The sequence below is a fragment of the Pongo pygmaeus genome, chromosome 18 (genome assembly GCF_028885625.2).
Source record: "Pongo pygmaeus isolate AG05252 chromosome 18, NHGRI_mPonPyg2-v2.0_pri, whole genome shotgun sequence".
Taxonomy (NCBI): Eukaryota; Metazoa; Chordata; class Mammalia; order Primates; family Hominidae; genus Pongo; species Pongo pygmaeus.
In genome coordinates, this window is record NC_072391.2 from 16,007,944 (window position 1) to 16,032,543 (window position 24,600).

The window sequence follows — 24,600 nt, forward strand, 5'->3', positions numbered from 1 at the left end:
AGTTGTTTCTAAAGTTTATAGTCTTGTTTTGATATCATCTGGGTCAGAAATGAGATCTTAATCAACACTTTTTTCTTTTATTCCTTCCACACATATTTAAGTTTGTCTCAAAATTTGACCTTGGTTTTAATCATAGTCATCAGTTAGGGCCCCTGACTGGGTTATTTTTTTAAGTCAATTTTGGAAGAAAAATACAGACTTCTCTGTTGTGCACTGGAAAACGTGTATGTTTGTGTACGTGTGTGTGTGTGCACATATGTGTGTATACATGCATATGTGCTATATATTCATATCTACTAATGAGTGCTTTTTCCATGAAGTCATGTAAAAATAAATTAGAACTTACTAATTAATAATGGATTCCCTGATTAACTTCTTGTTTTTGAGATGGAGTCTCTCTCTGTCACCCAGGCTGGAGTGGAGTGGCACGATCTCAGCTCACTGCAACCTCCGCCTCCTGGTTCAAGTGATTCTCCTGGCTTAGCCTCCCGAGTAGCTGGGACTACAGGCACACGCCACCATGCCTGGCTAATTTTTGTATTTTTAGTAGAGATGGGGTTTCACCATGTTGGCCAGGATGGTCTTGATCTCTTGGCCTTGTGATCCACCCACCTTGGCCTCCCAAAGTGCTGGGATTACAGGTGTGAGCCACCGCGCCCAGCCCAACTTCTTACTTTTCAAAGAATCTTGACACTTAGTTTTGCAAGGCAATATAAAGGGTGATGACTAGTAGTAATGAGTAATACAGAGAAATATTTAGGGCTAAATCCATGACCTGTAATAGGCAGAGACCTAACAATGACCAGAGAAGTATGCAAAACCAAACCAAAACAAAATAAAAAATGTACCACCACTAACAACCTGAACAAAACCCCTCTGAAGTGTTATTTTAGTTTAAGGAAACGAAAGTCACTGTGCTTCTGTTTCTCCTCCAACGCATGTAAGTTGCAGGCCACTTGAGTTCCTTGGTTAGTTGTATGTAGACTGGTGCTTCCCAAATATGGATGTGCACATAGGTCACCCGAGGGTTCAATAAAATGCAGATCCTCACCCAGTGGACCTGGGCTGGGGCCAGAGATTCTGCAATGTGAATGTGCTCCCAGGCGACGCTGATGTCACACCTGGAGGAATAAGGCTGTGGCCCAGCCCTGCCATCTCTGTGCCATGAGCAACCTGCTGCTTTCTGCTGTCAGGTAACCCTCACCTTGTCCCTCTTCATCAGCCTCATTGCCAGGCTAGTTCTCCTCCTTAATTAGCATTGTCAGGCATGCACCATTTGACCGAGTAGTCTCATATTTAAGCTGGGAAAGGTAGGGGGAGAAAACTGGACCCCTGAGTGTCTTTCGGTTTTTTTTCCCAGTGATGACACATCCTGTCATACTTAGAGTGCTTTAGGAGTGGACCTCAGTTTATCCATACTTTCATGGCTGAAGTTGCTGAAAGAGTGCTTCCAGAGGGTTTCCAGAAAAGCTGGACTGTGCCTGCGGACTGTACCCTGGGGTTACCTCTGGGCTTTGGTGAAATCATTTTAATGCACGTATTGTTAAGAAGCCACTTTCATCTGAGTGTGGTGGCTCATGCCTATAATCCTAGTACTTTGGGAGGCCAAGGCCAAGGCAGGCAGATCATTTGAGGCCAGGAGCTTGAGACCAGCCTGGCTAACGTGGCGAAACCCCATCTGTACTAAAACTACAAAAATTAGTCAGGTGTGGTGCTGCATGCCTGTAATCGCAGCTACTCTGGAGGCTGAGGCATGAGAATCACTTGAGCCTGGGAGGCAGAGGTTGCAGTAAGCAGAGATTGCAGCATTGCACTGGAGCCTAGGTGACAGAGGGAAACTTTGTCTCAAAAAAAAAAAAGAATTCACTTTTGTCTGGGTGTGGCGGCTCATGCCTGTAATCCCAGCATTTTCGGAGGCTGGGACAGGAGGATCGCTTGAGCATGGGAGATCAAGGCTGCAGGGAGCCATGATTGTGCCCCTGTACCCTAGCTTTGGTGACAAAGTCAGACCCCATCTGTAAAAATAAATTTAAAAAACACAATTCACTTTCATAATGTAAAAAGCTGCCCTTTTAAGGGATGGAGAGGTATACATTTAAAAGAGATTCCTCCTTCTAGAATTAAGCACTGTAAGCTCCAAATATCTTTAATTCAGTCTTGATAAAAAGAAATTACGGTGAGACCAAACACCACCAGCTTCTGTAGCAGGAACCTTAAGAGCATCCAGTTCCTTTGGAGAATGAAGATTCCTGAGTAAACAAATTACCTCATTAGATAAGTAAGGTAGATTGAATACTGATATGTGAGTTGTCATTTATTTTAGGTCAAATCTATTTATTTTGTACCTTGTCATCATAAAATTGAGATTCTAAGTTTTTAGTAAGTAAACAAGTAATAATGAAAGATTTATTTTAATAGCTCCAAGGACTATTGACTTTTTGAAATTCTGACTATTTGTGATAGGAAACGATTTGTTAAAACGTTTGCTATAGGGAGCTGTTCATAAACTCTGTTGTAGAAGGTTGATTTATGCTGCTACCTTGGGGTGCCTGTGATCACCTCCCTTATCTGGTTCTGATTAATTCATCCAGCTTAAATGGCTCTGCAAACAGCCTCAAAAGTAGAAACACAGCTAGAAGCATTCATTGGTGTAAAAAGGTTATTATGCAAGTAAAATAAATGATTAATAACATAAAGACACAAAGCAGAATCTCAGTTTTGTTTTTTTTTTCGTGACACAATGATCAGATCTTCAGGAAATCTTGTTGTCTACTTCTTGACCATTTATCCCTAATGCCTCATTTGTAGGGATCTATTACTGTGTAACAAATTACCCTAAAGTTTCACAGCTTAAAAAGCAAATATGTATCATGTCACAGGATTTTGTGAGGAATCTGGGTACAGCTTAGTTGAGTTCATCTGCCACAGAGTCTCATAAGGCTTCAGTCAAGGTATCTGTTGGGACCGTGGTCTCATCTGAAAGCTCAACAGAGGAGTGTTCTCTTCCAAGCTGTCTCACATGGTTGTTGGCGGGATTGGTTTCTCATGGGCTGTTGGCCAGAGGTTTTCCTCTGTTCCTCAGCACATTGGCCTCTCTGTAGGGCTATTCACAACATGGCAGTTTTTAATCTCCAGAGCAAGGGCTCTGAGAAAGAGAAAGAGGTGAAAGTCATGGTCTTCTTTTGGCCTCTCTGTATGGATATTCACAACATGGCAGTTTTTAAACTCCAGAGCAAGGGCTCTGAGAAAGAGAAAGAAATGAAAGTCATGGTCTTCTTTTAGCCCACTCTTGGAAGGGACTCCCATCATTGTATTCTGTTTATTAGAAGCAAGTTGCCGCCCACACTCAAAGGGAGGGTGTTGCACAGGGATGTGAATATCAGGAGGCAGGGATTTGGGGGGCATCTTAGAGTCTTTCTGCCAACACAGTCAGTGCTCAGTGAATGACAGTTGACTCCCTCAGTCCCTGCTGGATGTGCCATATTGCTGTCTTTCTCCATGAGATGCACACCCCAGGGTTTCACGCAGCCTTTGTTCAGATTGAGTTCTGGCCCATTGTGATTGAACACTGTGCTGTAAGTCGAGGACTGGTGGGTTTATGTGCATGTACAATTTGTTCTGTAAAGTGTGCAGAGGTATTTTTGTTTGTTCACTTTTTTTTCTTTAACTCTGAAAAAAGGAATTAAGAACGGAAAGGATGCTTGAAACCAGAGTCCACTCTAAGGTGATAGTAAGCTCAGTGTGATGGGTGGAAAAGTGGCCATGGAATTTAAAAAGGTTATCACTGGCCCTTACTTGCCATTTAGATCTCAGCTTAAATGTCACCACTTCAGAGAGGACTTCCCTGTCTTATTTATTTATTTATTTATTTATTTATTTATTTATTTATTTAATTTATTCAGTTTTGAAACAGAATCTCTGTCACCCAGGCTGGAGTGCAGTAGCATGATTTCGGCTCACTGCAATCTCCGCCTCCCAGGTTAAAGCATTCCTCTCACCTCAGCCTCCCAAGTAGCTGAGACTATAGGGATGCACCACCACATCTGGCTAATTTTTTGTATTTTTAGTAGAGATGAGGTTTCACCATGTTGGCCAGGGTGGTCTCGAATTTGTGACCTCAAGTGATCCGCCCACCTCGACCTCCCATACTGCTGGGATCACAGGCATGGCGCCTGGCCCTGTCTGTCTAATTTAGACTAGCCATTGCCTCACTCTTAATCTGCATAGTCATTAATACTCTCTGATTCTATTCCCCGCTTGTTTACTTGCTCATCTCCCCCCACGAGCACTGAGTGCGAGGACAGCAGGGACTCATCTGTCTTGGTCACCCTCATATTGCCAGCACTTCTCACAGGGCCTGGCAAAGCAAAGGCCCCCGGTATGATACCCAATAGACAAATGAATCAAACACATGGACATGAACTGATTCCAAGGAGCTTTTTGGAAATTACAGCATCATCATGACTTCCAAAGGAAATGCCATTTATTCAGTTAACATGCATTGTCCATTAAATTATTATTATTATTATTGAGATAGAGTCTCATTCTGTCACCCAGAGTGGAGTGCAGTGACGTGATCTTGGCTCACTGCAACCTCCGCCTTCCGGGTTCAAGCGATTCTTGTGCCTCAGCCTCCCGAGTAGCTGGGATTACAGGCACCCACCACCACGCCTGGCTAATTTTTGTATTTTTGGTAGAGATGGGGTTTCACTATGTTGCCCAGGCTGGTCTCGGACCCTTGACCTCAAGTGATCCGTCCATGTTGGCCTTCCAAAGTGTTGGGATTACAGGCATGAACCACCGTACCTGGCCATACATTAAATTATGAAAAAGAAAAAAAAAACAGCCTCAAGATGATGGGGCAGCTCTGTCCCACCACTAAGCGGTAGCGGGCCATTCAGCAAGTTCTGTCGCCTCTCCGGGCCTCAGTTTCCTCAGAGGATAAATGATGGAGCTGTAGATCGGGGGTCCTCAGACTGTGCTGTGTCCAGCACCAGATCTGGCTCTGGCACCAGAAGTTCCAGATGCTATTCTGTGAGAGCAAGCGTCTTTGCTTGGAATGTTTTTTCAACATTGGTCTGCCATGTACGATTTTGATTATAGAAAGGATTCTGTGGCCAAATAATTTTTTAAAAAGTGAAACCCACAGCACTTCTGTGCCCATTAATGGCCATTCCAGCTCTGCCCAAGCAGGCACCGGCGACAGTTCTGGCAGATAAGAGTAGAAACCCTAAGACCCACAAAGCTTTGGCCCAAGAGAGCCAATCGGAAGAGCAAGCAGAATGATTTCAGGTGGCCTAGATCCCTTTCCAAGAACATAAAAGAGTCCCCACCCCCAGCCTCACACCTCATGGATGCCCACATCCTACTGCCTTTGAAATGTTAGCATCGATTTTTCTTTTTTCTTTTTTTTTTTCTCCCACATTGACTTACTCATTCCAAGATTTCATTTCTGGCACCACATCTCCCACCAGATAGCCAGAGCTTCCAAGCGCCAAGTTTTATAATTAAAATTCTGTCACATCCCCCGAAACGGTGGAAATGGTGCCACGAAGCCTCACAGAAAAGATGTGTAAGCACTTCACCTAGTAATTTAAATATAATGCTTCTGGCAGCACTCAATTTGGGGAGTTTTATTCTAATTTAAAGACGATTATTGAGCACGAATATCCTCTGCATTGGGTTCTCTTGTGGCCCCGTGCTTCCTTTTGGCTGTCTAGCTTGTCAGCAGACAGCTTGGTGGTGTGGCTGCAGAAGCCCACATGGACAGTCCTGGCCTTTGGGTATCACCAGGTCCCAGGCATAATTAATATAAATCAAAATCCTCTAGACTATGACAGGAAAATGGTATGTTTGAACCACAGCTTATTAAAATGACCTACTTAATTTAAGAAAAATAGTGTATCCACTTTGCATGGTAACCTGGTTGCTTTTATGACAGATTTTACAACATTTCTCCTTCTCTCTCTCTCTCTCTCTCTCTCTCTCTTTTTTTAAGAAAAAGAAAGCGAATGGAAAGGCCCATTCTACTTCATCCTGGGCGCAGACCCACAGTTTGGGCTGATGAAGGCCTGGTCCACCGGGGACTGTGACAATGGCGGTGACGAATGGGAACAGGAGATCCGTCTAACTGAGCAAGCCGTCCAGGCCATCAACAAGCTGAACCCCAAACCCAAATTCTTCGTTCTGTGCGGCGACCTCATCCACGCCATGCCAGGTAAGACTCGGGTCGTCGCTTATGACCTTTTCTCCTTTAGCCAGTCATGACTGCATTTGGGCAGGAAAAAATAAGATTTTGCTTCAAAGGCATCTTTGCTCAGTCATGGACCATTCTTTCGCTTCATGATTGTTGCAGTATCATTGAACATCAGAAAGTGCATACTCATGTTATATTTAGAGTTTGGCGAGATTAATCACAGTAATTAGGCACAGCTACAGTTCTGATGATTTGAGCTTAATATGAAAAATGGAACAGATTCCCACACATCACCTTTCTGCATTTCCAGCGACAAACTTGAACTGTTTCCAGACACTATATCCATAAATATAATCTTCTCATTTCCTTTCTTCTTACACTTTTATTTCTCCCTTATTTGTTGGTGCTTTTTTGTTGCAAGTGACAGAAATCCAACTTAAAACAGGATTCCCTTTTTTTTTTTTTTTAAAGGTATGTGTTGCCTAATGGGACTGTAAAGTCCAGGAGCAGACCTGGGTTGCAAGTACAGCTGGATCTAGGGGGTCAGCTTGGTCATCAGGACTTGGTCTCTCCATCACTCTGATCTGCCTTTCTTTGGGTTGACCTCATTTACTTTCAGGCTTTCTCTAGATAGTGGCTCCTGGGAGCTCTACATTTGTATTCTTTTGACAGAAACCACAACAGAAAGAAAGTGCCTTATTCTGGATGGTCCAGAGTCCCAGGCTGGCCGGATGCAGTGGCTCATGCCTGTAATCCCAGCACTTTGGGAGGCTGAGGCAAGTGGATCACTTGAGCTCAGGAGTTCGAGACTAGCCTGGTCATCATGGTGAAACCCCATCTCTACTAAAAATACAAAAATTAGCCAGACGTGTTGGGGCAGGTAGTCCTAGTTACTCAGGAGGCTGAGGCAGGAGACTTGCTTGAACCCAGGAGGCGGAGGTTGCAGTGAGCCGAGATTGTGCCGCTGCACTCCAGCCTGGGTGAAGGAGTGAGACTCCATCTCAAAAAAACAAAACACAAACAAACAAAAAACAAAGTCCCAGGCTCATACCCCTCTGGCTTACGTGGCCCCCTTCCACCAGAGTGTGGGGTCAGCGCCACTGCAACCACATGCCCTAAAGAACAGGACAGTCTCCCCCCAGAAAAGTGAGATGTTGGAAATTCAACAATGACAGACACCTTCTAGAACTCTCTTCCTATTTATTTTCCCTACTCTGATGTCCTTTTCTCCCAGGCAAGGATAAAGCCCAGCAAGCAGGTATAAGCAAACGGAGAGTGCCCCTGTCCCTCAGGGAGGCAGGGGACCTTAGACCATTGCAGAAAACACAGCAGTGGCTATGGGTGTCTGTCTGGGGCTAGCTGTACCTTGTAAACCAAGGCTCTGAGTCCTGTGATGATGTCTAACTCCTTTAGAAGCTGAGGTACCCTGTAGTAGCCTGAGTGTATCAGTTCCTCCCAATGGTGGCTCTTTTTTCTGGCAGCCCACTTATCTAGAACAAAACCCATAACGAAAACTTGAGAATGGCCGGGTGCGGTGGCTTATGCACTTTGGGAGGCCGAGACAGGTGGATCACTTGAGGTCAGGAATTCAAGACCAGCCTGGCCAACATGGTGAAACCCTGTCTCTACTAAAAAATATAAAAATTAGCCGGGTGTGGTGGCAGGCACCTGTAACCCCAGCTACTTGGGAGGCTATGGCATGAGAATTGCTTGAATCAGGAGGCAGAGATTGCAGTGAGCTGAGATCGCGCCAGTGCACTCCAGCCTGGGTGATAGAGCGTGAAGCTCAGTCTCAAAAAAAAAAAAAAAAAAAAAAAAATTAGCCACGTGTGGTGATGCATGCCTGTAGTCCCAGCTACTAAGGAGGCTAAAGTGGGAGGATCACTTGAGTCCAGGAGTTTGAGGCTACAGTGAGCCATGATCGTACCACTGCACTCCAGCCTCCAGACAACAGAGAGAGCCCCTGTCTCTAACAAAAAAGAAGAAAGAAGATTTCAAATTTTTCTGTTCAGTGGTTTCTTCTCTTTAAAAACAGAATGTTACAGGGCTCCTGGAATTATATAACATGTTCTCGTAGATGTTTACCAACTTGTTCTGAATTCTGTTGATGTATTCAGTCATATTTCAAAATCAGATGTAAAATAAAAGCTTTTCATGCAATTATGTTGCTTTTTAAATAAGATATACTGAATATACATTAAACATTATAAATTAAAAGATACAGTTTTTATGATCAGCCCTGCCAGTTGGTCAAGACTTCATAAATGTGACTTGGCAAACTTTTGAACGTGAATTTTACATGCAGTGCAACTCAGGCAGAATGTATAATTTGTTCTGAAGACTTGGACTGTTTTCTGGGGTTTTAATTGAACCAGTGAAAGGACTGTAGCTGTTTTGAATATTGTGGTTTGAGATTAAACAGAGCATTTTAAAACTAGTTACCATTTTTTAATATGCAGTAAGTGGCTTCCCTCTCATTTAGCTCATAGGCAGGGTGAGACACTAGAAAGTAATTATTTGCTTTGACTACTTAGCACATTCTTCATTATCAAATGCATATATTAATGGGCAAATAAAATCAGAAAGCATACTTTTAGTTCTACCATAAATAGTGTCTTGGCCCTAGCCAGGCACAGTGGCTGACACCTGCAATCCCAGCACTTTGGGAGGCCAAGGTGGGCGGATCACCTGAGGTCAGGAATTTGAGACCAGCCTGGCCAACATGGTGAAACCCCGTCTCTACTAAAATACAAAAATTAGCTGGGCATGGTGGTGTACAACTGTGATCCCAGCTGCTCTGGGGGCTGATGCAGGAGAATCGCTTGAACACAGGAGGTGGAGGTTGCAATGAGCAAGACTGCACCACTGCACTCCAGCCTGGGCAGCAGAGCGAGACTCCATCTCAAAAAAAAAGAAAGAAAGAAAGAAAGAAAAAAGAAAAGAAAATATCTTGGGCCAAGTGGATTTAAGTTGAAAATGGAGAAAGGCCAGGCATGGTGGCTCACACCTGTAATCCCAGCACTTTGGGAGGCCAAGGTGGGCAGATCACTTGAGGTCAGGAGTTCGAGACCAGCCTGGCCAATATGGTGAAATCCTGTCCCTACTAAAAATACAAAAATTACCTCAGCATGGTGGCATGGGCCTGTAATCTCAGCTACTTGGGAGATTGAGGGAGGAGAATCGCTTGAACCCAGGAGGTGGAGAATCCAGTGAGCCAAGACCACACCACTGCATTCCAGCCTGAGTGACAGAGAGCAAGACTTCATCTCAAAAAAAAAAAAAAAAAAAAAAAGAAAATAGAGAAAAAGAACTTTCATGTTTTTTTAATGAAAGTAATAATATACTTTTTCTTATAAATATCCATTATAGTACTTATCGTCCACAAAAATGTCTGTGTGCAAACTAAGTGCCAGTTACAGTGCTAGATGCTATGGATGTAATACTGGAGACAAGAGACCAGGTCTTTCTGTGGAACTAGAGTCTTGGCAGAGAAGCACAAAAATGTGACGGGAAGAGGAGTCCTTGGTGCCAAGCCCATAGGAAAATCCTTAAGAGATACGGGCTTCTTTGTTTCACACAAAGTCCATTTAGTTTTGAAACACATTTTTGTTTTGCAGGCATCTTTTGGGTTATCTTGTTATTTTCTTCTATTATAAAGCTCCTTTATGGGGTAAGCCACGTTATAAGTAGCAAGTGAACATTTGTACAAATACTGAGACCCATTGATTTTCATCCTTCACTCTTAATTTAGGGTTACTCTTGTCAGTCCTAGTGATGCTGAGGTATCGACCTGCTGGTTTTGTTCCCAGGAGCCTTGTTAGATTTCAGCAATTACGTGTGAAGCTGACAAATCAGAGCGTGATGATACCTATAGGGTGCAAGAGATTCCTTTGAGCCTTTAGAACAGTTTGTTACTAACATATACATCCATCCCTGTTTATTAAAAATTGGCATAACCACACAAAAACAGTTAATACGGGATGAATTCTTCCCTTGATATAAAGTCTCCTTGAAGAGTTCTTCATATATTGACCTGCACTTGGGCAACTATTCTGTGACTTAGTTTCAGTTGATGATTTAGCCCTGGGAACTCCTCTGTTCTGTAAAGGGAGGCAAGCCTGCTATAGTATTTGTATTAGTCTGTTTTCATGCTGCTGATAAAGACAAATTTGAGACTAATTTATAAACAAAAAGAATAATTGCCTCATAGTTCCACGTGGCCTCACAATCATGCAATCATGGCAGAAGGCGAAAGGCACATTTTTTTTTTTTTTTTTTTTTGAGATGGAGTCTCACTCTGTTGCCCAGGCTAGAGTGCAGTGGCATGATCTTGGCTCACTGCAACCTCCGCCTCCTGGGTTCAAGCGATTCTCCTACCTCAGCTTCCTGAGTAGCTGGGACTACAGGCACACACCACCACACCCGGCTAATTTTTGTATTTTTGGTAGAGATGGGATTTCACCATGTTGGCCAGGATGGTCTCAATCTCCTGACCTCGTGATCCACCTGCCTCGGCCTCCCAAAGTGCTGTGATTACAGTCGTGAGCCACCACGCCCAGCTGAAAGGCACATCTTATAAGGCAGCAGACAAGAGGGAAGAGAACTCGTGCAGGGAAACTCCCCTTTACAAAACCATCGGATCTCGTGAGACTTATTCACAATTACGAGAACAACATGAGAAAGACCCGCCCCTGATTCAGTTACCTCCCACCAGGTCCCTTCCACAACATGTGGGAATTGTGGGAGCTACAATTAAAGGTGAGATTTGAGTGAGACCACAGCGAAACCATATCAGTATTATTCCAGAGGATGGTATGTTAGTTTACTGTTCCTGCTATCACAAATTACCACCAACTTAGTGGAATCAAACAGTTCTCTTACCATCCCAGAGGTCAGAAGTCCAACAAGAACCTGCAGCGGTGTGTTCCTTCTAGGGGTTTCGGCTTCTAGAGGCCAACTGCATTTCTTAGCTCATGCTCCTTCTTCCATCTTCAAAGCCAGCAGCATTGCACCTTTTCTCCTCTGTGACCTCTGCTCCACCCTGTCATATTCTGTTACTCTGATTCTCCTGCTTTCCTCTTATAAAGACCCTGGTGATTATATTAGGTCCATCCAGATAACCCAGGATAATGTTTCCATCTCAAGATCCTTAACATAATCCCATCTGCAGATTCCCCTTTTGCCATATAAGGTAGCATATTTGTAAGTTCCAGGAGTTAGGATGTCGAACATCTCTGAAGGGACATGGTTCAGCCTACTGCAGATGGCAGGGACTGGAATTCAGGGTCTGTTATCTGCCAGGAACTGTGTTACTATCTTATCTACTCATTACAGTCTTGCAAAGGAGGTGTCATTGCTATTTCCATTTTAATTGATGGGGAAACTGGCTCAGAGCAGTGAATTGCTTTTCCCAAGGCCACTCAGCTTGTAAACCGGGAACTCTTGTTCATCTGTTTCCAAACCTTATGTGCTTCGTTTTGCAGCCTGGCTGGTCAGACAGAAGGTGGTGCCCAGAGTAGCAGATGGAGCTGTTAGAGATGTAGAATCTCTGCCCTCCCCAGACCTAGTGGATCTGAATCAGAATTTTAATAAGATTCCCAGATGAGTCGTATGGACAATGAGGTTCAAGAAGCACTGATAGATTGAGCATCCCTAATCTGAAAATCCAATATGCTTCAAAATGTGAATCTTTTTGAGCACTGACATGACACCACAGTGGAAAACTCTACACCTTTGATCCCAAGCATTTTGCATAAGAGATACTCAACCTGTAATAGTGATGATGAGGATGATGGCAATGCTGCAGGAAAAGTACCCATAGATGACATGGTGAAAATGTGTGTCTTAGTCTGTTTTCTGTTGCTTATAATGGAATATCTGGAACTGGGTCGTTTATAAGAAATGAAATGTATTTCTTTCAGTTATGGAGGCTGAGAAGTCCAATGTCAAGGGGCTGCATCAGCTGAGGGCCTTCTTGCTGGTGGGGACTCTCTCTGCAGACTCTCAAAGTGGTACAGAACATCACATGGGGAGGGGGCTGAGTGTGCTAACTCGGGTCTCTGCTCTTCTTAAAAAGCCACCAGGCCAGGTGCAGTGGCCCACATCTATAATCCCAGCACTTTGGGAGGCCAAGGCAGGTGGATTGCTTGGAGCTCAGGAGTTCGAGACTAGCCTGGACAACATAGTGAAACCCCGTCTATACAAAAAATAGAAAATTAGCCAGGCATGGTGGTGCACACCTGTAGTCCCAGCTACTTGGGAGGCTGAGGCGAGAGGATTGCTTGAACCTGGGAGTCCAAGCTTCAGTGAGCCATGATCATGCCACTGCACTCCAGCCTGGGTGACAGAGCAAGACCCTGTCTCAAAAAAAAAAAAAAAAACACAAAAAAAGCGCCCTGTCCCACTCTCATGATAACCCGTTAATCCACTAACTCATTCGTTCATTAATCCATGAATGGATTAATCCATTCATGAGGGCATGGCCCTCATGATCCAGCCACCTCTTAAAAGCCCCACCTCTCAGAATTGCCGCACGGGGGATTACATTTCAACATGAGTTTTGGAGGACACAAATATTTAAACTGTAGCGATGTGTGGTGAGCTGTTGAAGGACTAGAGCAGCATGCATTCATAACAGATCAAGAAATTGTGTCAGTTAATAAAAGAGACTTCTAAGACAAAAGCCCTTGTTAATAAGGCAGATGACTCTGGAGGGAACTTTTTTTTTTTTTTTTTGAGACAGAGTCTCACTCTGTCACCCAGGCTGGAGTGCAGTGGCATGATCTTGGCTCACTGCAACCTCTGCCTCCCGGGTTCAAGTGATTCTTCCGCCTCAGTCTCCTGAGTAGCTGGGATTACAGGCACCTGCCACCACACCTGGTTAATTATTGTAATTTTAGTAGAGATGGGGTTTCCTCATGTTGGCCAGGCTGGTTGAACTCCTGACCTCAAGTGATTGCCCTCCTCAGCCTCCCAAAGTGCTGGGATTATAGGCGTTGAGTCACTGAACCCAGCTTGGAGGGAACATTTTTAAAAAGCCGTCCAGCAGAATGCCTCCTCATCCCTGGCGGACTCACTTTCTGGTCCTTCAACTGCTTCTGATGTTTCTTCTCACCTGAAAAAATAAAATACAGTGCACAGGAGCCTTTTAGTCAAAACGCAGCATTGTGGGTGGAGACTGGAAGCCTGCTGTCATCTGTTGCTGCTGCTGCTGAACAGCTGAGGCAGGTGTTCCGATGATGCCACTGTGCTGCTTAGTTTCCCTGGGCACATTGTTTTCTCACCGTGTTAATGGTGTGTCATATTTTTTACTGTTAAGTACTTAGGTGTGAATAAGTGTAACAAAATGATTGTTTACTGGTAGCATGTAAATTCAGAGTCAGGAATTGCGGTGATGCCAAACAACCACAGATTGTTCACATGGGTGGCTGAGACAGACACTTTTTATTGTATTATTTGTTTATGTATTTTTATTTATTTTTATTATTTTTTGAGGCACAGCCTCACTCTGTTGCCCATGCTGGGTACAGTGTCATGATCTCGGCTCACTGCAACCTCCACCTCCCAGGTTCAAGCAATTCTCATGCCTCAGCCTCTTGAGCAGCTGGAGTTACAGGTGTGCACCACCATGCCCGGCTAATTTTTGTATGTTTAGTAGAGACGAGGTTTCACCATGTTGGCTAGGCTGGTCTTGAACTCCTGGCTGGAAGTGATCTGCTCGCCTCGCCCTCCCAAAGTGTTGGACTTATCAGGCATGAGCCACCACGCCGGGTCGCGGCCACTTTTTAATGTACTAAATGTAATCTTGTGTGTCTGCAAGTGGTTTGTGAACATTCCTTTTAACTGATAAAAATAATGGCGTATATCAGGAGAACCATTATTCCTTTAGACTTACACATGCTCAGCATTTAAAGGGAAATGCTTTAAGTTTGTAGGTTTTGCTTTGCTTTTTACACAACACTTTGAATAACGCAGGATGACCTCTTCTTACAGGACTTCCAAAATAGCCCTTGATGTTCGGGAAAACAGCCACACGTACATACTTTAAAAGGGTCTTTTTTTTTTAAATTTTATTATTAGTATACTTTAAGTTTTAGAGTATATGTGCACAATGTGCAGGTTCTTTTATGCAGAATGCTTAAGAGAGCTACAATGGCTTCTTTCGTTTGGGTCTTGCACTTGTACATAACCCCTTACCTGCCCTCCCAAAAGTTCAGAAAGCTCTGAAAACTAGGAGTTTTTTCTTAAGTTTGAAACTAAGCTGGTGGCAAAACTGCCTTCCAAGTGACAAAGGGCTGTTTATGGTCTTTATTGATCCCAGTATTTAGTGAGCATATTCATATGTTTTGCTAACAAAATATTACTGGGTTTTGTTACAGGGCACTGCCTGAGTCCCAGATTGAAGTGTTGTTTAATATGTGTTCTATGACCTGTCTTACCATTCTAAAGTTAGGAAAAACTTGGAATTTCAAATGAGATCTGGCCTAGAGGGTTTGGGATAAGAGCTTATGGATCTGCAAAGTTGATACTTTGGGATTTATAGATGAAGAAGCCTTTCATCACTAAAAGCAGAAGGCTTTTCTGATTTAATATCGTTCCCCAAGTTAATTTTCGCACATGCATTGCCCAGTAACTGCATTTTCAAAAGTTAAAAGGGTCTTGACTTCTTATATTTGAATTTTGGGGACCATTTCTACTGGGACCAAAGAGAGTCAATATGAAAATGGAATTGAATTTAGAAATGATTCCAACAAATGGAGGAGAGGGAGCGTGCGCAAAAGTGATATTTGCTATAGATAAAGCAGAATAATCCACTTAGGTAGAAAAGTCTGAACTTCAAGGTAAAGAGGGCTGGACTTGTGCAGATATGGCTGCAAAAGGCTGGAGAGGAGAGGAAGCAAATTAGTAGAGTGTGTCTAAGAATGGGAGATGCTATGGGGAAGTAAAGTAGAATTACTGATTAAAGGAGTTAGGCTTTTCTATCAGGAAAACGCCCCAGTGAGACCTGAAAACTTCTAATTCATCTAGTTTGGTAGCTGTTCACCTTAAATTAGATGTCAAGGCCTAGACCAAGGTCCCGATAACAGTAGCCATGGCCAAATGACCATCAACACTCCTTCCTTACTAGGAGTTTTTTTTTTTTTTTCAGACAGAGTCTCACTCTGTCGCCCAGGCTGGAGTGCAGTGGTGCAATCTCAGCTCACTGCAACCTCTGCCTCCCGGGTTCAAGCAATTCTCCTGCCTCAGCCTCCCAAGTAGCTGGGATTACAGGCATGCACCACCACGCCCAGCTAAGTTTTGTATTTTTAGTAGAGACGAGGTTTCTCCATGTTGGCCAGGCTGGTCTCAAACTCCTGACCTCAGGTGATGCGCCTGCCTTGGCCTCCCAAAGTTCTGGGATTACATACATGAGCCACCATGCCTGACCCCCACTGGGAGGTTTCTAATTCTGTAATGAATGTATAGTATTGGGAAATAAAGCCATTGAACAAAGAATGCTTTGGTGTGCTGGGCTTCAGGCAAAGAATAAAGCCCTTTGTCTTTCTGTGGTTCCACAATCCAGGAAGGTTGATACTCATTTTCCTCCAGCTGGGCAGACACAAACCCACGAACATAATTCTGGTACAAGACAGGCCATAATAAGCAAAGCCTCAGAGGCATAATTTTGAAAACCAAAGCCAGGGTTAAGGCTCTGTTCAGGAAAAGGCCTTATCTCATTGCTCCAGCCTCTGCTAGTTCGCCTTCTCCCAAGCTTAGTTCCAAGTTCCTAAACGGCAGTGGGTGTGTGTGTGTGTCTGTGTGTCTGTATTGGTGTGTAGTTTCATTTAGTGCCCAGTGCAAAGCAAGTGGAAGGTATTCAGTGAATGCTGGTTAAATGATTCACAGTTTGTTTCCCATGATCTTTAGCAAGCCAGCACATGGTAGGCACCCAGTACAGATTTCTAGAACAGATGAATAAATAGTCAATTCATTTATTTAACAAATCTGTATTGAGAGTCTACTTTGCACCAGGCACTATTGTAGATGTTTGTGCTATGTTAGTGAATGAAACAGACAGAAATCTGTTCTTCACTTAGAAATAAGGAATATAGATACATGTAGATATATTGAAACATGAAATTCTCTGTTTTTTGTTGTTGTCATTCTAGTCTCCTGTAGGATTTAAATGAGGGTAGATATGGATCTTTTTATTGTTACTTTATTAGATTTTTAAAGTCTACAAGTAATATGTAGAGACATTCTCCTTGTAAATTTAAAATCTATATTTAAAATAAACTTTGACCACCCCCTAAGTGCTTCCCTGGGGTCACCATGGTCAAAAGTGTGCACGAATGTAAGCATGCTCACCGTTTCCCGGCCCCGCCCCTCCCCTCCCCTCCCCTCCCCTCCCCTGCCCTCCCCTCCCCTCTCCCCTCCTTTCGTTTCCTTTCCTTCGTTCCCTGTTCCCTTTCCTTTCCTTCTGCCCTCCCTTTCCTTTCCTTGATATAGTCTCACTCTGTCACCCAGGCTGCAGTGCAATGGCGCGATCTTGGCTCACTGCAACCTCTGCCTCCCGGGTTCAAGCGATTCTCCTGCCTCAGCCTCCCGAGTAGCTGGGACTACAGTTGTGTGTGCCACCACACCAGCTGATTTTGTATTTTTACAAAACAGAGTTTTGTTATGTTGGCCAGGCTGGTCTCAAACTCCTGACCTCAGGTGATCCACCCACCTTGGCCTCCCAAAGTGCTGGGATTACAGGTGCGAGCCACCACGCCCTGGCCAGCACGCTTTTCTTAAATACAAACGTGATCATACTGTGCACATTGTCGTGTGATTTACTTTTTCTCCTTCCATCTGTCTAGAAAACCTTACGTTTGTACATACATGTGAGACTTTTAATAACTGCATTGCGTTCCGTGGATGGGCATTTCATAATTGGTTAATCTTGCAGTAACTCCAGGTGGGAGTTAATTTGAACAGTGCTGCTGTGAGCGTCCTCAGACGTGCTGTTGTACAGTCAGGTAAGTATTTCTTTAGGCTTGAAGTCCAAGAGGGTTGCCTGGGTTTAGAATCTGCCTCAGCGCCATTTGCACTGAGAGCACACTGGCCAGTTCTCTTAGCAGTTCTCTGGGGAACATCTCTTGGGGACAGGGACTGACCAGCACTTTTCTTCCGTGGTATCTCTTATTTGTAGCCAACAGCCTCCGTCCCTTTCATGTAAGCAGTAAGTTCCTGCACCGCCTACCATGTCATAGATACTCAGAACATTTCCATTGAACAGAAACCCTTTTGTTCATATTAAAGTGGGATCTGTTTGTTTTGTTTGGTTTTGTTTTTAAAGAGGCTCAGTTAAATCACGTTTATTTCCACAGCTGTATCATTAGCCTTGAGTTGTTATGTTTAAGTGTCTACACCAGGCTCCAAGAAATGCCAGGATTTAAAGACAATGTATCCTACAGTTTAACACAGAGAAACATAAAAAGGGAGTTCTATGCATGCAAGGAAGTGATGCCATAGTTGAAATATCACCAGCCTCTGGAATGGGCCAGGGCTGTCTGTGCTCAGATTTTCCAGCAGGTCGTGTGTGGGCCGAATGCTGAGCAGTAACCTGGGAGCAATCAGCCAAGCCCCCTGGCTCCTGCACTCCTTCACATCCATTATGAGCCCGGTGAAATCATCCAGGCAATCAGTGACAATGCCGCCCTTCTGCTGAGGCTGATTAAAAGTGGTTGGAACTAATTTACCTTATATGACTAATTAGGGAATTGGGAATATTACTTAAAAAGTTGTTTCTGATTAGATGTGTGATCGCCCTTCCACCCCTGCCAGCATTTTCTACGTGGCAAGCCGGCAGAGGAGCCACACTGGCTGCTGTCAGTCCTTTATTCGAAGTCTCGGCATCTTAACCCATTTTGTGCCTCGGATTCCTTCATCAAGTTGCTGAAGCCCCTGGATCCCATCTCAGAATAATATTTCTAAATACACAAAATAAAGTTCCTAGGATTTTCGAGGAAACCAATTCTGTTGAAATATGGTTATCAAAATATTTTTTAAATTATTGGATATAGTAATATTCATGTGTTGGTCTATTATATAACACAGTCTAATAGCAGAGCTATTAACTGTCATAGTTTCAAAATGGCAGTGAGTTTAAGGCCAGGCACGGTGGCTCATACCTGTAATCCAGCACTTAGGGAGGCTGAGGCGGGTGGATCACTTGAGGTCAGGAGTTCAAGATCAACCTGACCAACATGGTAAAACCCCGTCTCTACTAAAAATACAAAATTAGCCAGGTGTGGGGGCATATGCCCATAATCCCAGCTACTTGGGAGTCTGAGGCAGGAGAATCGCTTGAACCCGGGAGGCGGAGGTTGCAGTGAGCCAAGATCGCGCCACTGCACTCCAGCCTGGGCAACAAGAATGAAACTCTGTCTCAAAAAAAAAAAAAAAAAAAAAAAGACAGTGAGTTTAAACCATACCCTGAATTAATCTGCAACAGGTGTGATGTGATGGGAAAAAAAAAATCCACGTCATCTCTGTTGGTGTGAAATTCAAGGGGGATGTCAATACCTCTGTAATTTCTACTAACTTCATAATAGAAGGAAATGCTAAATATCAGAAGTTCATGAAAAAACTAGTTTCTTCCCATCCAAGTTCACAGGATGAACCCCAGATCCCCATGGCCCCAGATTAAGAGCCCACACCTGTGTGTACATACGCACATACTCTTGTTCTTTGACTTTTTGGAGCTACCTTTTCATAGTCAACATGTGGCTATTTTAATTGACCAAAGTATAAACTCAATGGTGAAACTCTACCTTTAATTAAAGGCCAGAAGTCTTAATCATAGCTAGAAAAATGTGGATATTTGATTATTCAATGAAAAGAAGTAGCAGGAGCTCAGTAATAGGGACTAGTTAACAGTTGCCTTTTGATTAGGTTAAAAATAAAAAGTATAATCTTTCTGTCTGGGTTCCAGTGTTTAGATCAAAAAGTGAAAACAGAGAGCCTCGCCTTATTTGTTTATTTGTTCAGTGAAGCATTTGAGAAGGCTTAAAATGAGCAAAAGCACACAGTAGAGAAGAAATATGTCAGGACCAAAGAAAATAAAAGTTCATATAGGAAGACAAAACCAGAGGCCGAAACAGATAGTAAGATCTTAAGAGCCCTTGTGGTTGATAGAATTCAGGTGAAGGTTCAGCCAGAGAGTTTATCAAAGAAACAAAATCTTATCCATATCTAAGAGGAATTCACCTTTTCCTGGAAAATCTTATCTTTAAAGAAAATTTGTATGAAACTTTCCTTCTGGGGCACTAAGTAATACAGTGTCCAATAGGGCAGGGTTTTTTTTTGTTTTTTGTTTTTTGTTTTTTGAGTCAGAGTCCCAATTTGTCGCCCAGGCTGGAGTGCAGTGGCGCGATCTCTGCTCATTGCAACCTTCCTCCTGGGTTCAAGTGATTCTCTCGCCTCAGCCTCCCAAGTAACTGGGACTACAGGTGCCCACCCCCACACCCAGCTAATTTTTATATTTTTAGTAGAGATGGAGTTTCACCATGCTGGCCAGGCTGATCTCAAACTCCTGACCTCAGATGATCCACCTGCCTCAAACTCTTGACCTCAGATGATCCGCCTGCCTCAGCCTCCCAAGTGCTGGGATTACAGGCATGAGCCACTGCACCCCGGTAGGGCAATTTCTAGGCGTAGGTTTCTTTACCTGGGTGTGACCTCCGTGGATGGGCTTCATCCAGCCAGTGGGCCCTGTCAGCTCTGCAAAGTCCAGTGTATTTGCATAGATGCTTGAGGTCGTGACAATGCTCTGGGGACTGCAGTGGGGAGAAGGTCCACAGCTCTCATCAGATCCTTCAAGGACCTGGTGGTGGTTCAGTTTACGTGTCTGCCTGGCTGGGCTAGGAGGTGCCCAGATAGCTGGGAAGACATGATTTCTGGGTGTGTCTGTGAGGGTATTTCTGAAAGAGATTAGTATTTAAATCAGTAGACTGAGTGAAGAAGATCTGCCTTCACTGTTTTGGGCAGGCATCATCCAATGCATTGAGGGTTTGAATAGAACAAAAAGATGGAGAAAAGATGAGTTTGCCTCCTGTTTGAGCTGAGACATCTACCTTCTCCTGCCCTTGGACATCGGCACTCCTGGTTCTCAGACCTGTAGATTCAGACCAGCACTAACACCATCAGTTTCTCTGATTCTCAGGCCTTTGGATTTAGATTGAATGAAACCCCCGGCTTACACATGGCAGATGGTGCGACTTCTTGGCCCCTGTGACCCTGTGAACCCGTTCCCATACTAAGCCTCCTCTTACATATCTGTGTATCTCCTATTGGTTCCCTGGAGCACATGACTGATACAGGCTCCATGACTCAAAAGAAAAATGAGGACCTCTGAGCAACCATGTAGCCAAAATGATTTGGGATCTGAATGCTCTTGTGTTCTGCTCCCACCTGGGGATGCTGTCCCTCATAGCAAACCATGATTGTAGAGGCCGTTAGGCAAATCGGCTATGGCAGTCTGATCAGAGACACCAGACCAGCCCTCTGAGCAGAAGAGTCCTAGAGCCTACCTCCTGTGCTTCCTTGGAGTTTTCTGTTTTTGCTTTTCTTTTTATTTGAGATGGGAGTCTTGCTGTGTCACCCAGGCTGGAGTGCAGTGGCATGATCTCCGCTCACTGCAACCTCCATCTCCCTGGTTCAAGCAATTCTCCTGCCTCAGTCTCCCAAGTAGCTCCCAAGTAGCTGGGATTACAGGTGCCCGCCACCACGCCTGATATGGTTTGGCTCTGTGTCCCCACCCAAATCTCGTCTTGAATTGTACTTCCGTAATTCCCATGTGTTGTGGGAAGGACACAGTGGAAGATAATTGAATTATGGGAGTGGTTTCCCCCATACTGTTCTCGTGATAGTGAATAAGTCTCACGAGATCTGATGGTTTTATCAGGGGTTTATGCTTTTGCATCTTCCTCATTTTTCTCTTGCTGCCACCATGTAAGAAACGCCTTCCACCTCCCAGCCATGTGAAGCTGTAAGTCCAATTAAACCCCTTTTCCTTCCCAGTCTGAGGTATGTCTTTATCAGCAGCATGAAAACGGACTAATATAATACCCAGCTATATATATATATATTTTTGTATTTTTTTTGTAGAGATGGGGTTTCAGCATGTTGGCCAGGCTGGTCTTGAACTCCTGACCTAAGGTGATCCACCCGCCTCTGCCTCCCCTTGGGGTTTTCTGGAGCTAATGAACGCCTTCTGCAGAAGTTTGCACAATCCCCTGGCAAATCAACGTGCCATAGGCAAAGCGAGTGTCTTTCTAGCTTGTGCTTAGCTGACTGGAATATTTACATCTTCTTTTTCATTGTTTTTGCTCTAAACACTCATTTCCTGGAGTTAGAACATTTTGCCTCCTTGATGGGCCTATTTTCTGCAACTAAATGAAGCACTGAAAAGGAGCATGATCCCAAAGGGGTTCAATTATCAGGTAATTGGTCAAGTGATCAGAATGTGGAATGAAAAAAAATAATGAGAGGTTGGAAAATGGCGCATTTGAATGCCAGAACGGGTGAGGACATATATTTCGCAAACCCAGAATTTAGAAAGTCACCTGCATGTTTCAAATTCTGTATGGTTTTTCCCTGGTTCCTAAGTAGTTTATTGGAAAGCCATGATAGGTTCTATTCAATATGTATTATTTGGTTTGTAGGAAAAATGCACTATTCCCTTCTTTCTTTATATATTATTTGAGTGAAATACCACTGTCATCATCCACAAATATTCTTGTGAAGAAATTTTGTATTGCTCTGCAAGGCAGCAATGTAAGAAATTTCACTTGGATAATATACCTTTCTTAATGTTTTTTTTTCCAAAAGCACATTAAAGCATATTTTATATCGTACCAAAGCCGCCTATTATGTCAGACAGTTAAATCTCTTTTATTAATTGTATCCTAAGCAGGTTAACAGTACAAATTCAACAAGAGTTACTATAAATATCTAGCAGCCAACATAATCAGCTCTAGCTGTTAGATGCAAAATTAAATGAATCTTGTCTAATAACATGTGTAATTTAAAAACTGGTAGAACCTGATGAAGCTTGATCTGTTAGCAGTGTGGGGCTGGATCACTACCTGAGTAACGTTTATGCCTGCAAAGTTTTAGATCAATGAATTTACATACCTTCGTTAATTAGGAAGAGATAATGAACAGCATTAGAGATGGAAGGGATTATGGCTCCATAAATTCTCCGGGACTAGATGAAAGTGAATGTGTTTAATCAAAGGAATAAATCATTTATTTGAGTTCCACTCCAGACTTCTTAGGTCACAGTGTTCCCAGTGCTAGCGGGGACATAGTTCGTATGACAGACGTGGTTTACAGTGTGATACTCTTCTGTTCCACCAGTCACTGCTCATGACCTTGAGGCTGGCAGCTGAAGTCAAGTTGTTTGACTTTAATTCATTTACTCATTTGTTTCTCTGATGGGAACCGAGGGGATCTGCCTGTCTGTTTGCCCCTGCTTAGCAAGAAACAAATACGGTGTCTGTCCTCAGGAAACTTACAGGCTAGACAGGCAGAGTCATGAGGCATCAAGAGGTATAAATAAAACAAAATGGTGGCTCTAAGCCTGTGATACCCAAGAGGGTGGGAGGTGGGTGAGTTGGAGAAGGCTCCATTGAAACTGGAGCAGGACTGGGTGGCCCCCACCAGGCTCATGGTTTATTAAAAAATCAAATCAGGCCAGGCGCAGTGGCTCATGCCTGTAATCTCAGCACTTTCGGAGGCTGAGGCAGAAGGATCACTTAGGTCAGGAGTTTGAGACCAGCCTGGGCAACATGGCAAAACTCCAACTCTACAAAAAATTCAAAAATCTGGCCAGGTGTGGTGGCTCACTTCTGTAATCTCAGCACTTTGGGAGGCCAAGGTGGGCAGATCACCTGAGCTCAGGAATTCGAGACCAGCCTGGCCAGCATGATGAAACCCCTCTCTGCAAAAAATACAAGAATTAGCTGGGCGTGGTGGCATGCGCATGTAATCACAGCTACTTGGGAGGCTGAGGCACGAGAATCACTTGGACTTGGGAAGTGGAGGTTGCAGTAAGCTGAGATCGCACCACTGCACTCCAGCCTGGGCGACAGAGTGAGACCCTGTCTAAAAGAAAAAAAAAAAAAAATTAAAATCAAACAGTACCAAAAGGTATCCAGAAAAAACCTTAATGTCCCTGCCACCATTGACCTGCTTCTCAGAGAAAGCTACAGTTAATACTTTTTCATGAAAAATTATGGAAACTTGTCAAACGTGTACACTTGCATGTGTAGCTTTTTGTAAAAAAAAAAAAAAAAAAAAAAATGCAAACGGGAGCAAAAAAGACACAATGTTTAAATACCTTCTTGTTGTACTGGTTTTTCCATAGCAGGATGTGCAGAATGAATGTGTTTCACTTTTTTCAGTGGACAAAATACCAGCTTGTATTAGGTTGGTGCTCAAGTAATGGCAGAAACTGCAATTACTTTGGCACCAATTTAATATTTAAGGCTCAGACTGTGTCCAAAGTCCTGCCAGAACCAGTACCGCAGGGCCCCTCCTGGAGTCCATACATTTGTGTACGTGGGCAGCAGTTGAGAACTGGCCTGTGATGTCAGATGGCTTAAATTCAGATCCTGGCTGTCTTGTTTCCTGGCCAAATAGCTTTGGGCAAGTTATCTAATCTCTCTGTAGCTGAATTTCCTTATCTGTAAAATGCAGATAATAATGGTACTCGCTTCATAGGTTTCTCATAAGACTTAAATGAAATAATCTATAAAAGTGCTTAGAATATTGGCTGGCATTTAATACAGTCCAATAACTACGATTACTTCTGTTCTATTTTTAATAATGACTCTATTGAGATTGAATTTCATACCATGCCACTCATCCATTTCCATTCATTGGTCTTTTGTGTATTTGCTGAGTTGTGTAATGATCACCAAAATCAGTATTAAAACATTTTTATCAAGGCAAGCCGTGGTGGGCTCATGCCTGTAATCCCAGCACTTTGGAAGGCTGAGGCGGGCCTCGGGAGGATAGCCTGAAAGCAGGAGTTTGAGACCAGCCTGGGCAACATAGCGAGACCTCATTTCTTTTTTTTTTTTTTTTTTTTTTTTTGAGGTGGAGTCTTGCTCTTGTTGCCCAGGCTGGAGTGCAATGGCGCCATCTCGGCTCCCTGCAACTTCCACCTCCCAGGTTTAAGCAATTCTCTTGCCTCAGCCTCCCGAGTAGCTGGAAACAGGCATCCACCACCACACGCGGCTAATTTTTGTATTTTAGAATAGAGATGGGGTTTTACCATGTTGGCCTGGCTGGTCTTGAACTCCCAACCTCAAGTGATCCACCCACCTTGGCCTCCCAAAGTGCTGGGATTACAAGCGTGAGCCACCGTGCCC

General features: G+C 43.7%; 1 protein-coding gene across 1 annotated transcript in view; it reads left to right on the forward strand.

Annotated features, from left to right (window-relative positions):
* The window catches only part of CPPED1 (calcineurin like phosphoesterase domain containing 1), a 140,241-nt gene that overhangs the window by 16,664 nt on the left and 98,977 nt on the right, over positions 1-24,600 (forward strand). Inside the window, exon 2 of the mRNA XM_054454354.2 lies at positions 5,999-6,217. Within this exon, the coding sequence (XP_054310329.1) occupies positions 5,999-6,217 (219 nt within the window). The remainder of the gene's footprint in view (positions 1-5,998; positions 6,218-24,600) is intronic.